The 15,819-nt window shown below is 52.1% G+C and overlaps 1 protein-coding gene across 4 annotated transcripts; it reads left to right on the forward strand.

Annotated features, from left to right (window-relative positions):
- Nucleotides 1-1,213: 1,213 nt before the first annotated feature.
- On the forward strand, nt 1,214-15,539 carry SV2A (synaptic vesicle glycoprotein 2A). 4 transcript variants are annotated; one of them, XM_001488584.7, is made up of 13 exons: nt 1,247-1,418; nt 5,060-6,036; nt 7,530-7,710; nt 8,514-8,665; nt 8,780-8,913; nt 9,581-9,670; nt 9,920-10,030; nt 10,210-10,298; nt 10,978-11,142; nt 11,357-11,490; nt 12,308-12,514; nt 13,114-13,273; nt 13,699-15,539. In XM_001488584.7, the coding sequence occupies exons 2-13, from the start codon at nt 5,415-5,417 to the stop codon at nt 13,880-13,882; spliced, it is 2,229 nt and encodes a 742-aa protein (XP_001488634.1). In that variant the 5' UTR covers nt 1,247-1,418; nt 5,060-5,414; the 3' UTR covers nt 13,883-15,539. The 4 variants fall into 4 exon arrangements, with proteins under 4 accessions (XP_070124467.1, XP_070124468.1, XP_001488634.1 ...); XM_070268366.1 differs by lacking the exon at nt 5,060-6,036 and having other exon boundaries at nt 1,214-1,418; XM_070268365.1 differs by lacking the exon at nt 9,920-10,030 and having other exon boundaries at nt 1,262-1,418.
- The last annotated feature ends 280 nt before the right edge of the window (nt 15,540-15,819 follow it).

The following is a 15,819-nucleotide window of genomic DNA, read 5'->3' on the forward strand; positions in this document are numbered from 1 at the left end:
TTGAGTCTGCGAAACCCAGGCCCACATCTCTGTCAGTGGTAAATTCAACACTGCCAAGTGCCACCTGTGAGGTCTCTTGGGACACAGCTTGCCAGCCCTTTCCATGTAACATAGCCCAGCATTCTGAAACCTCCATGTTTAGCAAAGCAGAATCACACACTATTAGATCTGAAAGGGAGCTGATGCAGAATCTATTCTAAGCCCCCCATTTTCCAGATGAGAAAACAGGTTCAGAGAGGCAGAGAACTTGACCAAGAGCCCACAGCTTATTAGAAGTGAGAACCCAGGTCAGAGCCCCTGGTTAGTGCTTTTGTCCGGAATATCATAGAGGCTTACCTAAAATAGGTAAACACATTCAGTACGTACATCCCCAAACCACCACATATCCCCTCTTCCCTGGATCAGGGATGGTCACGAAGTGGTATGTCTTAGATCTCTAAGCCCATGTTATTGATACAGGAGCAAAGGAAAGAACTGAAACCAATTCACTCCTTCCTGCCCTGGAAGCAGAAGTGCGTGCGTGTGTGTGTGTGTGTGTGTGTGTGTGTGTGTGTAGTAAAAGACAGAGGAGAAGAGCATTGAGGGAGTCCCTTTTTGAGTCATTGGAGCAAATGAATGGAAGGGAGATGTCCAGGTGGTCAGGCCTGAAAAACCCCTCAGCTCCTCCAGTACTCACCTCTTCTGACACCAACCGAATGAAGGGTGGGAGGTCTGTCTGCACTGTAAATAAATAATCTGGACTGTTTCTGAAAAGAAATGGCAGGGATCCAGGAGTCTCTGCCTCTGGCAATCCAGGATAGAAACCACACCTTGTTATTCCTACTTTTTCTAAAATAGCCAGGTCAACTTGGAGTCTGAGCCTCTGTATTTGGGAGAGGGTTGTGGGAATGGAGTTTGGCTGGAGTAGTGGAGAAGGGGAAGGGAGGTGCTTTTAAGGCAGTGAGAGCCCCTGAAATTCGTGAGTCCTGCCATCCTGGGACGGGAGTACTGAGGCAGAGGCTGCCTCAATCACCACCTCTGTTTCTGTCTTCCCACTTGTCTTCCTGACATCACTATTTCTTTCCTTAGTTCCTTTCATCTTTCACTTGGGAGAGCTGTGTGTTATCTCAAGCTGTCCCTGTGACAACCCCTCCTAGCCTTTTCATCATTTCTCCCGGAGCCCTGTGACCCTCGCCATCCTCTTTTCTTCTGCCTCACCGCGCCCCCCCCCCAACAATGGTCTCTCCCGATGCTCGGTGGCTCTGGGGGGTGGAGGGGGGGAGGGGTGAGGCGGGCGGAGGCGGGGCCGGAGCGCGTGGGGGGGCAGGTCTGCATTGCCGCTTGCCGTGGTACCCGGAGCAGTCGCCGCTGTCGCCAGCCCCAGCGGCGGGGACCCCCGCCCTTACCAGGGACTCCCTTATCTGGGGAACCCAGCCCAGGTGAGACCCTTCTTTCAATCTCTCACCTCCACCCCGCCCCGGGCAGAGCATCCTTGCCTTGCCTTGCAGCCATTTTATCCTCCGATGCTTTGCTTGTGGGGAGGGTGACCGTCCCCGCTTTAGGGGTGAGGGGATTGGTGGTGGCTTGAATGGACATTTATTTCAGTTGATGTGCTGATCAGTATATATATATGTGTGCGTGTGTGTATATATATATACACATACATACATGATGGGTGTTTTTCCCTACCTTAGCCAAGTCCCTACTACCCTCCTCAGATATTAACGGGGGAGGGGGTTGTTAGGTGGGATAGGGTTCCCTCAAACTCCAATCCCTTCCTCACCCTAGCGCGCCCCCCCCACCCCCCCAATGAATGATAAATGACCTTGGCTGGGGCGGGAGAATGGATGCTGCCTCAGTCTGCTCGCTTGGACTTGGGTGGGTGGTGGGGCAGAGGAGGAAGGGCAGTTGAAGGAGGGAGGGAAGGGAAATGAAGAATGGAGATGCTGGGTAGATAGAGATGGTAAACGACCAGAGTTGGGCAGGATGGTGGGGCCTGGAGGCAGTTTCTCTGGCGTAGGGGGAAGGGGTGTTGTGTGATGATGTGCACTTGTCCAGCAGCAAGACCAAGGGGATGAGGGGAGGAGGTGCTCAGAGAATCGGTTCAGTCAATTCTAGGGGCTCATCAGTTATACCAGAGCAGAGGCAGATGGGGAGGGGGGTGCGGCAAATGCTGGTAGGGGTGGTCTCTATGCCTGTGCATGTGGAGGTTTCTCTTTGCTTCCCTGCCTCTCTGCCTCTGTATTCCTCCGTGTGCATTCTCAGCTGACACCTTCATCTGTTTTTTTCTCAGCATTGTGGATGCTCCATCTTCCTAACCCTGGGGTGGGATGTAGGGAGAGAAGGTGTAGCCTTGGCTGTCCTGAGTAGGGGCTGAGGGGTGCCTGAGGCGCAATTACCCAGCTGTAACGGGAGGGGTACTCTCACATCTCTTCCCCCATCATACCCCCCCAACCCCTGTGGATGTTTTGATAAGTGACTACTTCTTCACAACCTTGTGACTCGGGCTAGGGTGGGCTGGGGAATCTGGGTGGCTCCAAAGTCAGGGGTTTTGATTGGGGGAGGGGCTTCTGGACCCCCTTCTTATCCAGGGCTGAGTGAGTTGTCCAGAAAGGAAGCATTTGCTCAGGAGTCCCCCCAGCCTCCCTCCATCCGCTGCAGAAAACCTCCTGGGCTATTTTTCCGGTCAGGTGAAGCCAGCCAACCTTAAAGGACCATGTAACCCTGAATCTTGTCTCCTTTAACCTCCACCTCTCCAAGTCTTGTCTCTCTCCCACAGGCTTTGCCACCCTGTGCTGCTTTGGGGGCTAAAAATAGCACTGCTTCCTCACCAGCTCAAAGAATTTGTCTTCTTTCTCTCCCTCCTGACTTCCTGGGCTTGTTGGCCCTGGGGGAGTTGGCTGTTGAGCCATCATATCCTGCCATGGCTCTGGGGGCCTTCTCTACCCTACACGTACCTCTCGGGGGTAAATAATGTTAACAAACATAGGGTATGGCTCCTGGTGGGTCCATTTACCTCCTTCAGGGTTTGGGGGGAGATCCTAGTGGGGAAAGAAAGGAGAAGAAGGCAAACAGTCATGCAATGAGAGGATTCCACAGTTCCCTCTCTTTCATGGGGGATGGTTTGGGTCCTGAACCACAAGGAAAAGAAGGTGACGTAGGGGTCACTGGTTTTGGTCATTGTGGTCCACCGCTCACTTCAGTCCTGAGGGGGTAAGGCTCTGCTTGCCAATTCTTCCCTTTGAACCACATAGCATGACTTACCCTCTTCCAGCAGGGCTACTGTGTGTGTGTGTGTGTGTGTGTGTGTGTGTGTGTGTGTGTGAGACATTTACTGAAGGCCCTGGGCGGGTGGGAGCAGAAGGTGGCAGGATATTTTTAGGGGAATGATCTCTGATCAAAATTTAGTCCTGCTTCCTCTGCTTCTATGAAGGAAGCTGGGGCGGGGGGTAGGGGTGGGGATTCTCCTATGCCTTGCTCTAGAGGATGTCTTTTTTTGGGGGGAGGCCCAAGGCCCCCTTCATTCTATACCAGCCTCCTACGCAGTGCGGTATTTATGGACTCCTTTTTCCTTGACTCCTGGAGGAGGAGCAGGAAGGATTAAGGGAGATTAGAAAGGGAGCCCCTGGAGGAATGAGGTGTGACTGTGGACCATAGACCTCCATATTGGAAATGTATGTGTTTGATCAGTCATTTCCATTCCCACCCCCACTGGTGAAAGGGGGCTTTGTCAGATGTCCTGAAGGAAGGTAGGGCAGCCAGTCATCACCTCGTTCTTAGCTTTTGATTTGCCCTCTTCTCTATGTCCTCAGGCTCCAGGTCTCCCTTTTCTTTGACTCTTTCCTTGTTTGTCTGGAGGGAGACAAGTGACCAAGCTCCTGGAATTAGTTTGAATACAGGCAGAGGGGTCTCGAAACTCTGTTTTGGGAGGATACTGGGCAACAGCATCCAAGTATGACCCCCAGCTTTTCCCTTGCTGCTTCCTGCCTCTTTCACATTTTTCAATCTAATAGGAAGGAAGAAACTAGTATTTATAGAATTTTTACTGTCAGATTAAATTCTCACATTGACTCAGAGAACTATTTCATCCCTAATTTAAATATAAGGACACTGAGGCTTAGGGAAGTAAAGTAGCCTGCTCAAGATCAGTTAGTAAGTAAATGGCAGAGCTGAGATTTCAACCTAGGTCGTGTGACTGTCGTGTGCTTTGTGGTGAATGACCTTTCTGCTTGTCAGTATCCCTTTCTGCTGCTCACGCTAAAGAGCGTCCAGAGGTGGCTTTTGTTCTGTGGTCTGATGAGGGAGTAGAGGATATCTCACTACACTGCTATCACCATAAGGAGAAATAGCTAATATTTATTCATCCCTTTCTATATGCCAGATGCTATGGGAAGGAGCAATATACATTACGTCATTTAATCCGTACTCTCTTCTTCTTCAGTAAGATGACACTGAGGCTTGGATGTTCAGAAACACGCCCGTGGTCCCTTAGCTAGTAAGTGCTGAAGGAGGACGTCAAACCCAAGTCTGTCTGACTCTGGAAGCGGAGCTTCTACCCACTGGCCTATGTTGGGAGAGGACTCCTCCTTGTGAGGCCTATAAACATGCAGCCTGAGGGAAGGGCTGTGGAAGCCCCACCTTCAGATGCCAGCAGTGGACTAAAGGCAACAGATTGAAGGACTTGGTCCTCCTTCTGCACAGTCTTCCCAAGCTCCACCTCCAATAAGAAACCCAGACCAGGCTAGTGGAGGGAATTCTGATTTCTCATATTTCCTGTTTTGTTCTTTGCAGGTGGGTGGTAAAGCAAGGGGTCTGATCTTGATCAGGGTTAGGAGAAAGGCTCTGGATAGGTGACCGAGTCTCTGGAGTATCCAAGGTCAGACTAAGGGGGCTTATACTGAATGACCCACAGTTGGCCCCGATAGTCATCCCTTTTTATTCAGTGTGGGCTTGGAGCAAGGAGACCATCTCGGTACCACATGGTCCAGGTGGGGATCTGGGTCAACAGGAGGTCTGTGTTGGCCTTCTTTACCATCTTAGTCCTCACAGTCTCTTTTTTTCTCCCTCTTATTTTTCCTAGACCTCCAGAGGCTCCTGGAAGAGAAGTAGGCGGTCTTTCCTGAGTTATCCTGGCTTCTCAGTTTAGCACCCCCAACCTGGCTCCCCCTCCCCTTCCCTTTCCCCCAGTCCTCCTCCCCCTTTCCCATGTTCCCAACTGAACTGGATGTAGGCCAAACCTCCTCTCCCTCCTTTCTCCTTCTAGACACTCACTGGCCAGGTCCTATTTTCTCCTAATCTGTGCCCAAAGATATTCAAACACACTTCATCTAAGTAACTGGGGGAAGGGTGTTTCTGACTCCACAAGTCCTTGAGCAAAAGCTGAATAAGGATCAGGGAGTGGGAGAGATCTGGTGAAGTCTTCCCAAAGCCCCATCATGGAAGAGGGCTTCAGAGACCGGGCGGCTTTCATCCGTGGGGCCAAAGACATTGCCAAGGAAGTCAAGAAGCATGCAGCCAAAAAGGTGGTGAAGGGTCTGGACAGAGTCCAGGATGAATATTCCCGCAGATCCTACTCCCGCTTTGAGGAGGAGGAGGATGATGATGACTTCCCTGCCCCTGCTGATGGCTATTACCGTGGGGAAGGGGCCCAGGATGAGGAGGAAGCTGGCGCATCTAGTGATGCCACTGAGGGCCACGATGAGGATGACGAGATCTATGAGGGAGAATATCAGGGCATCCCCCGGGCAGAGTCTGGGGGCAAAGGCGAGCGGATGGTGGATGGGACACCCCTGGCTGGAGTGAGGGGGGGCTTGAGTGATGGGGAGGGCCCCCCTGGGGGCCGAGGGGAGGCACAACGGCGAAAAGAACGGGAAGAACTGGCCCAGCAGTATGAAGCCATCCTACGAGAGTGTGGTCACGGCCGCTTCCAGTGGACGCTCTATTTCGTGCTTGGTCTGGCGCTGATGGCTGATGGTGTCGAGGTCTTTGTGGTGGGCTTCGTGCTGCCCAGCGCTGAGAAAGACATGTGCCTGTCTGATTCCAACAAAGGAATGCTGGGTAAGACAAATTGGGGGGCACTCCAGCCCTGTCCTGCCCCAAACTCTGGAAGCACCTCTGCTCCTGAGAACTACTCCTGCCCTCACCACTGGGCTCCCTAGGACCCCGCTCCCAAGATGTCTCCAGAGGGCTCAAGGTTCCTCTGCACATTGTCCCCTCACGCACCTCCTCCTCTTGGAGTTGGGTCATAGTGAGGTTGTTTGTGCAAGGGGCCTGGGGGAAGGGCTGCTGGGCTGGGGCTTGGCCCAGTGGTTGAGTGGTGGTCTGCTCAGTTGGTTTTGCAGGAGGTGCCCATGGTGGGATGGGCCTCATTTAATGTTCCTTCGGAGCCTTCCCTCTTGCTGTCTTTCTCCCTTTCCCTGATTCGAGGAATAAAAAGTCAGTATCCCTGGTTTAAATGAGGAGGGTGAGTTTGGGGTGGTGGGTATTGGAGGAGAATCCTGGGCCTTCAGGCAGAGAAGCTGTTTATACTTGTTCTCGGTCAGGCTTGGGATTGTTCAGGGGTCGGGAAGGGTCACTGGGGACCCTGAGGGAGGAACCCCCCTAGACTCACTCAGAAAGGATCTAGATCTTGTTCTGCTATGAAGTTGCCATGAGATCTTGGGCTGGTTTCTTCTCCCTGGGGTTTGGCTTAGGCATGGGTAATAGGCAGACTTTGGAGTAAATGATTTTTTTGGAACCCTTTTTTTTTGTGTGAGGAAGATTAGCTCTGAGCTAACATCTGTGCCAGTCTTCCTCAATTTTGTATGTGGAATGCCTCCACAGCATGGCTGATGAGTGGAGTAAGTCTGTGACCAGATCCGAACCCTTGAACCCAGGCCCGTGAAGCGGAACGCATGGAACTTTAACCACTCGGCCACTCGGCCGGCCCCTGCAGTAAATGAATTTTAAGATCAGTTCCAACTCTGAATTTTATGAAGGAAGTAAGAAACAGGAGAGTTTTAGGACCAGAAGTATTGGAGCTGGAAGGAGTAAAGGATGGATTTTGTGTGTGGGATTTCCTGGGAGGATTGAAGGAATGGAACTATTTTCCCAGGTAACACAAGAGACACCTCCTGCAGCTTTGAGGGCATCAAGGCAGGGAGGATAGAGGGGACCCTGGCAAGGTCTGGGAATCTAGGCAGATCCGTTTCTCATTCCAGGCAAGCCAGAGATGGGGGTGTTGTGCATGTGTGTGTGTGTGTCACAGACAGCAAGAGAGTGAGAAGTGAGAGCGAGCAAGAGAGAGCAAGAGGGAGGGAAAGAGGAGAATTCTGGGATTCTCTCATACCTGCATTCCAACTTTTGAAGCTCTGGCTTGCAGAGATGGCTGCCATCTTTGCTCACACAATTTATCTTCTCTCACTTGCTCTCATCTCTGGGTAGACTTAGCTTCTAGAAGTCCTTCAGATCCTTGATCCATTCTGTGCAGTTTCAGCTCATTTAATGTTCAGTGAGTGAGAGCTGAAGTGTGTCTGCTCAGAGCCCTTCTGCCTCTGTTTTCCTCCTTCCAGGCCTCATCGTCTACCTGGGCATGATGGTGGGAGCCTTCCTCTGGGGAGGTCTGGCTGATCGGCTGGGTCGGAGACAGTGTCTGCTCATCTCGCTCTCAGTCAACAGTGTCTTTGCCTTTTTCTCATCTTTCGTCCAGGGTTATGGCACTTTCCTCTTCTGCCGCCTCCTTTCTGGGGTCGGGTGAGTAAACTCCTGGAGGGGGCAGAACTGTGCCTTGGTCACTGTTATATCTCTAGGGCTTAGCACAGTGCCAGGCACACCAGATGCACTTCACATATGTATGAGTTGAATGAATGAATTCCTTTCTCCTCCCACCATCTTCAGGCCAGCTTCTCCCTATCCAGGACCTGTCTACTGCTTGTCCAGAATGCCATTCCATGTCTGGTCCACTCCTGAGTCCTCCACCCTACCCTCTAGTTCCATTCTAAGCCTGGCTCCATGAAGAGGCCTAGTGAGTCGCAGCCTCACCTCTGGGCCCCTGTGGACCCTCGAGTTACCCGCTTCCCGGAGTCTGGTATTTCCTGCATTTGACCACAGACCTTGCTAATACCCATAGCTGCCAGAACTCTGAAGCCTTGACTCACCCCACTCCTACACTTCCCCCTGCATGCATTCTCTGCCTTGTCTCCAAGCTCTTTTCTGGCCTGCTCCCACTTGCCTGCCCTCAGGACCCCTCTTTGCCCATCTTTTCTCGTTGAAGAGTTCCCTTCTTTTCTGCAATTATCTTCCTTCCTTTCCAACTCTAGTCATCTTCGAGATTCAATGTTTGTTCTCTCCCTTTCCCTGAGACCTGTCTGCCTGTTACCCAGGTTCCCAAGGATGGTGCTTGATGGCTCGTGGTGAGGGAGCTCGTAGGCTCTATGTGTGAGAAGTCTCTTTAAAGAGGTCTGGGAGATGAAAGGGGCTTGGGGATCCAGAGCACTGGGGCAGGGGATCAGGAATATGGCCATTTTCCAATGCTGAATTCTTGCAATGCCCTCCAGGATTGGAGGGTCCATCCCCATTGTCTTCTCCTATTTTTCGGAGTTTCTGGCCCAGGAGAAACGTGGGGAGCATTTGAGCTGGCTCTGCATGTTTTGGATGATTGGTGGAGTATACGCAGCTGCCATGGCCTGGGCCATCATCCCCCACTACGGTGAGCAGTCCCCAGGGAATACACCCCAGACTCTCTCCCTCCTCTCCTGTGCTCCTTGTGGTGGGAGCTCCCAGCCTCTGGCCTCTGTGCTGATGCTGTGACTCTCCCTGCCAGGGTGGAGCTTTCAGATGGGGTCCGCTTACCAGTTCCACAGCTGGAGGGTCTTTGTCCTTGTCTGCGCCTTTCCTTCTGTGTTTGCCATCGGGGCCCTGACAACACAGCCTGAGAGCCCTCGCTTCTTCCTGGAGGTGAATAGGGCTGGGGGGAGGGCAGAAGGGCTCCTGTGTTCAAACACCCACTGTGGGTTTGGTTTGATCGTATGTGGTTGCCTGCCTTCCTCACAGGGTCCATACTCCTGGGGACTTTATCTTGCTTCCTTTGTCTTGGCATATATCTTCAGAAGGGTTTCGTGGGTGGAGAAACAAGGGGACCTGCTCACTCATGGGTGGCTTAAGACTTTGCAGGCAGGGGCCCTTGCCCTGGCCCTGACTTTACAGCTCAAGAGAAGTTCTTACCCTCTACTCCTATAACCCTCCCCCCTCCCCTCATCCCCCAGCTATATCTTGGTTCAGCAGGGTTAGGATGCTGCCCCTTCTCTGACTACATACTTGCCCAATATCATCATTTCCCTTGTTTTCGCTTTTCTCTTTCCATTGTCCCAGGGGATCCCTAGGGCCTGTGTTTGCATCTGTCTCCTAGACTCCCCCAACTCTTGCCCAAGTCTGATTATTTCTTGCTGTGCCCCTACTTGGGGCTTTTTCAGAGTGGGTGTCGGATGTGTCCATAGGTCATGGGTTAGGGGTGGGAGGCTTTTTGTGTCCTATGACTCTAGAAGTCAGGTTGGAGGGAGGGGGTCTATAACCTTGGGTCAGGGTGGGGCTAACCTGGATGTGGGGATTGTATCTGTGGCTCTAGAATGGGAAACATGATGAGGCCTGGATGGTGCTGAAGCAAGTTCATGACACCAACATGCGAGCCAAGGGGCATCCTGAGCGTGTTTTCTCAGTAAGCCACAGCCTTCCCCCTCAGTCCTCCAAGCCACTGTAGCCCCAGCCCCCACCAGCCTCTCTCTGGATACCCTCCCCTGCCACCCCCTTCCTAGACATCTCTGACCACATTCTCCCTCAATGAGATCTCTCAGGGTATCACATCCACCCCTGCCTCCCATTTTGCTACTGCAAGAGAAACTGAGGCACCAGGAAGGGGCTGGGAAATACAGACTATGTGACTGCTCACCCCTTCTCTTGACCCCAGGTAACCCACATTAAGACAATTCATCAGGAGGATGAGTTGATTGAGATCCAGTCAGACACAGGGACCTGGTACCAGCGCTGGGGGGTCCGGGCCTTGAGCCTAGGGGGACAGGTAATGGGGGATGGGATGGTGGAGAGAGAGAAGGGAATGGGAGAGGTGGAGAGGAAGGCAGGGCTCAAGCTTGCAGGAGTGATGGGTGAACTAAAGGGAAGTGGTAGGGTAGAAAAATGGGGATCTGGGATGCTAGAAGTTAGTGCAGCCAATGCCTGACTTTGTTCTGTTCTGTTTAGGTTTGGAGAAATTTCCTCTCTTGTTTTGGTCCAGAATATCGACGCATCACTCTGATGATGATGGGTGTGTGGTTCACCATGTCATTCAGGTGAGGAGCTGGGTGGGGCAGGTGGTATGGGGTGGATGTAGTGGTTGTGGGTTGGGAGAGAGGTGGGGAAAATGGAAATGAACGGGGCAAATAATGAGGGAAGGTGCTGTTCAGATCCCCCCGATCCTCCACCCTGCTCCTCTACTTCATTCATTAATCCAACAAACCTATATTACAGGCTGAACAGTATTAAGTTTCTGTTCTGTGCCAGGTACTGTGCTGGGTTGAAACAGAAGTGGTCCCAGTCCTCATGGAGTTTAAATCTTGGCCAGAGAGCTAGACAAAACTAGCTGTAAAGCAGCGTGATGAGTGCCACAGTGTGGGGAAGTACAAAGTGCTCTGGGAGCATATGAGAAGACTTCCCAGCCCAGGGGTGGGGCGGGGATTTGAGTCCTGAAGCATGAATGGGAGTTAGACAGACTGAGGGTGGGATGGGGAGACTGTTTTAGGCAGAGAGAGGAGCAAACGCCTGAGAGATAAGAAAGAGTATGGTGGGTGGGCTGGAAGAACCTAAAATCCCCCAGACCCACAGCTGTTGGTGAAGGGAGGAGTCGTGAGAGATGGGGCTGGAGAGGTGAGCAAGGTCCTGACATGGGCTGATCCTCTCTTTCCCCCTCGTTCTGGACTGCCTGGTCTAATCCCTGAGCCCTGTCTGATTCCGTCGCCCTTGACTCTTCAGCTACTATGGCCTGACTGTCTGGTTTCCCGACATGATCCGCCATCTCCAGGCGGTGGACTATGCGGCCCGCACCAAAGTGTTCCCTGGGGAGCGTGTAGAACATGTGACTTTCAACTTCACCTTGGAGAATCAAATCCACCGAGGGGGACAGTACTTCAATGACAAGTATGTGGGGACTTTTACGCTTCATTCCTCCCCTGTCCCTTCTACCCCTTGTCTCTTTTATGAGTTTGGGAGTTCGGAGACAAGGTGTTTTCGGGCAAACACCCTGTGGTTTCTCCTCAGTGCTGCAGCTTCCCATTACTTCACTGAGGGAGTGAGTCTTGGGGGCGGCTCTGAGGATGAGGGGGGAGTGTCTCACATCACCCTGGCCTTTCAGGTTCATTGGGCTCCGTCTGAAGTCAGTGTCCTTTGAGGACTCTCTATTTGAAGAGTGTTATTTCGAGGACGTCACTTCCAGCAACACGTTTTTCCGCAACTGCACATTCATCAACACTGTGTTCTACAACACTGGTAAGGTGGCGTGGCAGTGGCTGTCAGACCAAAGGGTGGGGTGGACCTTGGGGAGGGAGAAGGAACCTCCCTCATTCCCCAGCTCAGGGTGCTCAAGCTGAGCTTTCTGGAGCCTTGGAGAAAGGATGTATGGGGGCCTGCTAGCTACCACGAGTAATTCCAAAAATCTAATGGAAATTGAACATTTTTCTGTGACAGAACATCTGACAAAAACATCAAATTTCTTTGCCTTTGGCTGGAATTAAAATGAACCTGTAGTGATATTAACACACTTTTGAAGAGGGAAAAAATTATTCAAAACAGGTCCTAGGGAAAAAGAAAAACAGCAAAAGTGATGTTTAGTGGGGAAAAGTGTTGGGAATCATTGCATTAGTCCGTTTCTTTACAGTGATTCTCAAACTATATGTACATGAAATGCTGGTTTGTGAGCTAGACTGAGCTTTCCCACCTCTAAATGGAGTGCTAGGTGAGCTTTTCCCACCTTGCAGTAAAAAATAATGGGTAGGACTTTTTAAATATTTTTCTCAGCTATTTTTCCTAAACCCATGGCACTGCTACTGCTTGTAGTTAGCTAGGGAAGACAAAAAGAATGAACCAGAAGCAGACTATTAATAAGGACGCTTGGAAACAGCCAGTCACACTGTTTCACTGGGTAGGCCGTGGTCATTTTCTGCTGGAAGGGTTCCTCTCGTGGAGTAACTGAATGTTTTGCTGTGGGAGCCCTCACTGCTAAGGGCAGAGCCCTGAGCCGTAAGCGGGAGCAGCCTCCCTCTCACATTTGCCGTGACCGCCTGCCTGTCTTGACCTTTGCCCCCAGACCTGTTTGAGTACAAGTTTGTGAACAGCCGTCTGGTGAACAGCACATTCCTGCACAACAAGGAGGGCTGCCCACTAGACGTGACAGGGACGGGTGAAGGTGCCTACATGGTGTACTTTGTCAGCTTCTTGGGGACACTGGCTGTGCTTCCTGGGAACATCGTGTCTGCCCTGCTCATGGACAAGATTGGCAGGCTCCGAATGCTTGGTGAGGGGGAGAGGCTGGGTGGTGTGTCGGAACTGATGAGGGGGCGGGGGTGGAGGGAGGATGTCAGCAGGCTTCTCACCTTAGTCTGTGGAAGAGCTTAGCCAGAGAAGTTTCTCTCTCTCGTGTCTTCTGCTTGGGGGGCTGGTTGAAGGATGGGGTAGGGCCTGGTGTGGAAGCTCCTTTGGGGTGCAAAGGAGGTCAGCAGAATAGTAAATGGTTAAGAGCCCAGACTTTGAGCTTATGGGTTTTGAATCTCAGCTCTACCACCTACCTTAGGAATCTCAGCAAGTTCTTGAACCTCTGTGAGCCCAGTTGTCTCATCTGCAACATGGGGGTGATGACAGTACCTGCCTCATAGGGTTGACGTATTAGATTAATGCACATGAAGCACTGAATTGCTTGGCCCATAGCTGGCATTGAAGAAATGGTTGGTACTGATATTATTAATAAAAAGACAATTATAAGGGAAATTGGGGATGAGTGGGAAGCCTTCCTTTTGGGTACCTTGGGAAAAAGAGTCTCATCCTGGGCTACCCTCTACACTACTTGATTGATCACCGTGGCCAGGCTCATGCTGCTCTCTCCTTTCCCCGCTCCAGCTGGCTCCAGCGTGATGTCCTGTGTCTCCTGCTTCTTCTTGTCTTTTGGGAACAGCGAGTCAGCCATGATTGCTCTGCTCTGCCTTTTTGGGGGTGTCAGCATTGCATCCTGGAACGCGCTGGACGTGTTGACTGTCGAACTCTACCCCTCGGACAAGAGGTAGTTGGAGTGTGGTAGGGGCAGGGCAGCAGATTTAGGGCCTGGAGAGCAGGGGAGAAGTGGGGTGAGGAAGGGGGGCCGAATGGGAAAGGCCTCTTTAGGGGTAAAAGGGGGCACATTCCCATTGAGTTTCTCCTCTAAAAGCTGGTAGTTTTTGTATTCACTCCTGGGAGTCTTAATTATTAACCTAAGTTTTTGGTCTGCTTTCCTTCTTGCCTCCCAATATATCTATATTCTCTGATGTGCATCTCTCACCTCTCTGATCTCTCTGTCCTTCCTTCCCCCTCTTGGACACTGCCTGCCATCCCTGCTTCACTTCCCTGCCTACCCACCCTTCCCCCACATCCTCCCATGCCTCTTCCTTTGTCTCACTCCTGGGCGGGGCCCCTCCTTGCTGCCTGCTGCGCTGGGGGACTCCTGAGCAGGACCACAGCCTTCGGCTTCCTGAATGCCCTGTGTAAGCTGGCAGCTGTGCTGGGGATCAGCATCTTCACGTCATTTGTGGGAATCACCAAGGCTGCCCCCATCCTCTTTGCCTCAGCTGCCCTTGCTCTCGGTAGTTCTCTGGCCCTGAAGCTGCCCGAGACCCGGGGGCAGGTGCTGCAGTGAGGGGGTCTCTGGGGCTCCAGGGGTGGCAGGCACACTGTGAGACCAACAACTTCTTCCCCCTCCCTGCCCTGCCATCCTGGCCCCCGGAGCCCTCACTCCTCACTCCCGTGTTTGGTGTCTTAGCCGTGTGTGTGTGCGTGTGCATGTGTGTGACCTCGTGGGCAGGGACTACAGAGAAGCCTCCCTCATCTCGGTTTTGGGATGCAGCTCCACCCCCCACTTCCTACCACCCTTAACTTTGCACAAGAGAAGACTTGGCCCCACCCTTCTCCTCCAGTGTTAGTGAGGGGCCCTTGCTCTTCCCGGCTCCAGGGGCTCTAGAACAGGCTTCCTGCCTTCCCCCTCATTCCCTCTGCCTAGGCCCGGGTGAAACCACGGGCATATGGTTATGTCAGGGGCTGGGGCTTGGTGTAGACCATGGACCAAAAGAACTTAGAGTCGGAAGGGCCTCGGTGCCCTCTCACACCTCCTGTCGGATGCTGGGGGAGTAGCAATAAACCTCAGCCCCCTGGCCTCCACTTCTCCCTCAATTTGGGCTACAAGTAAGAAGCCTGAATTTTATGAAATTAGCTTTCTGATTCTTATTTATTTATATATTAAGTTCTGAGGCAGCTCAGCAGGACTGTGTGTGTGTGAATGTGTGTGTACACTTATGTATGCGTGTGTATGTGCCGTGGGTGGGGGGTGTCACTATACTGTCCTAAAATACAAGCCAAGGGTAATTTCCATGGACACACACAACCCTGCCTCCCATAGCACCTCCCCTAATCTTGTTTCTGTGCTGGGCTGGGGAGGGAGGAGCCCTAGGCCAGGCTGGGATAAGAGTTCCACAGTCTAGGGAGATCTGAGGGCACCTGATAAGGTCCACCTTCTCCCCCCTCGAGAAGCACAGGCCTCCTCTGGAGTGAGAGGCTCAACCCACTATAGCACAGACAGGAAGAGCACAGCTGCCCTCCCACCCCCAACCTGTCCGCTCACAGGCAAGGGAGCAGGGGAGGGAGAGAAACCAGGCATGTGGTCAAACCAGCAGATCAAAAAGCACAAGGAGCTGGGGCGGGGGCAGGAAGCAGGGGCCCTCCCAGTAAATCCTCTCAAGTGGGAAGAGGTTGGGCAGTAAACCTGGGACGCCTAATGCAGGGAGCAGAAGCCTCAGTTTCCCTATCTCCCCCTTTCCACACAGTAGCCCCTGTAGGTTAAGCTGCCCCTGCCCTACCCTACTCTGTGTGGCTGCTTTCTTTGGTGCCCACCCTCCTCCCACTGTAGCTGTGATGTGTTGTAGTTTTTAGCTGTTTGTAAAATGTTAAAAGAAAAAAATGAAAACAACAAAAAAAGACATTCAAATTTGCCCTCCTCATGCTGCGTCTGGTGCCCCACCCTATGCTCCCTCCCCCCATTTTGTAACACAACCAGGTGGTGACTGTTTAATTCTTTGGTGTCTGTGCTCAAAGGACTGCCTTCTCCTCCAGTGCCCAGTGTACGAGTGTTCCCTTTCCTCAGCCTTCACTTGCTGGACGCAGCCCTCTCCCCTGCACCCCCTGGAGGGACCCATCCATCTCCCTTGCTCTCCTGGGGAACCCTAAACCCAACTCCATTGATGTGAAAAATGAAATGAAAAATATTGAAAAATAAAAAGGAAACAAATCCTTAAAATCCAAAATGGCTCTGTCTGCTTATGTGCCTCTCTACCTACATCCCCCTCTGTTCCGGCTCCTGACAGTGCTGAGAGGGGAAGATGGTGAGATGGAAAAGCAACTCCTCACTCCAAACTCAAAGCCAGAATAACACGATGTGTCACAATAACATGATGCATCACACTGTGTCCTAAATTGGCCTCTCTACTGTGCCCTTTCCACTTCTACAGATGGAGGGCCCTCTGAGTCTCCCAGATTTGACAACCTGGGGTAATGTCCAATTCAATCGCAGAAAACTAACAACCT

Source organism: Equus caballus, chromosome 5 (genome assembly GCF_041296265.1).
Source record: "Equus caballus isolate H_3958 breed thoroughbred chromosome 5, TB-T2T, whole genome shotgun sequence".
NCBI lineage: Eukaryota > Metazoa > Chordata > Mammalia > Perissodactyla > Equidae > Equus > Equus caballus.

Excerpts from the sequence above, each read along its gene's own strand:
- SV2A (XM_001488584.7), top strand. The coding sequence starts at position 5,415 with ATGGAAGAGGGCTTCAGAGACCGGGCGGCTTTCATCCGTGGGGCCAAA. Across the intron at positions 6,037-7,529 it reads TTCCAACAAAGGAATGCTGG|GCCTCATCGTCTACCTGGGC; the intron begins GTAAGACAAATT and ends TCCTCCTTCCAG. Across the intron at positions 11,143-11,356 it reads GGACAGTACTTCAATGACAA|GTTCATTGGGCTCCGTCTGA; the intron begins GTATGTGGGGAC and ends CTGGCCTTTCAG.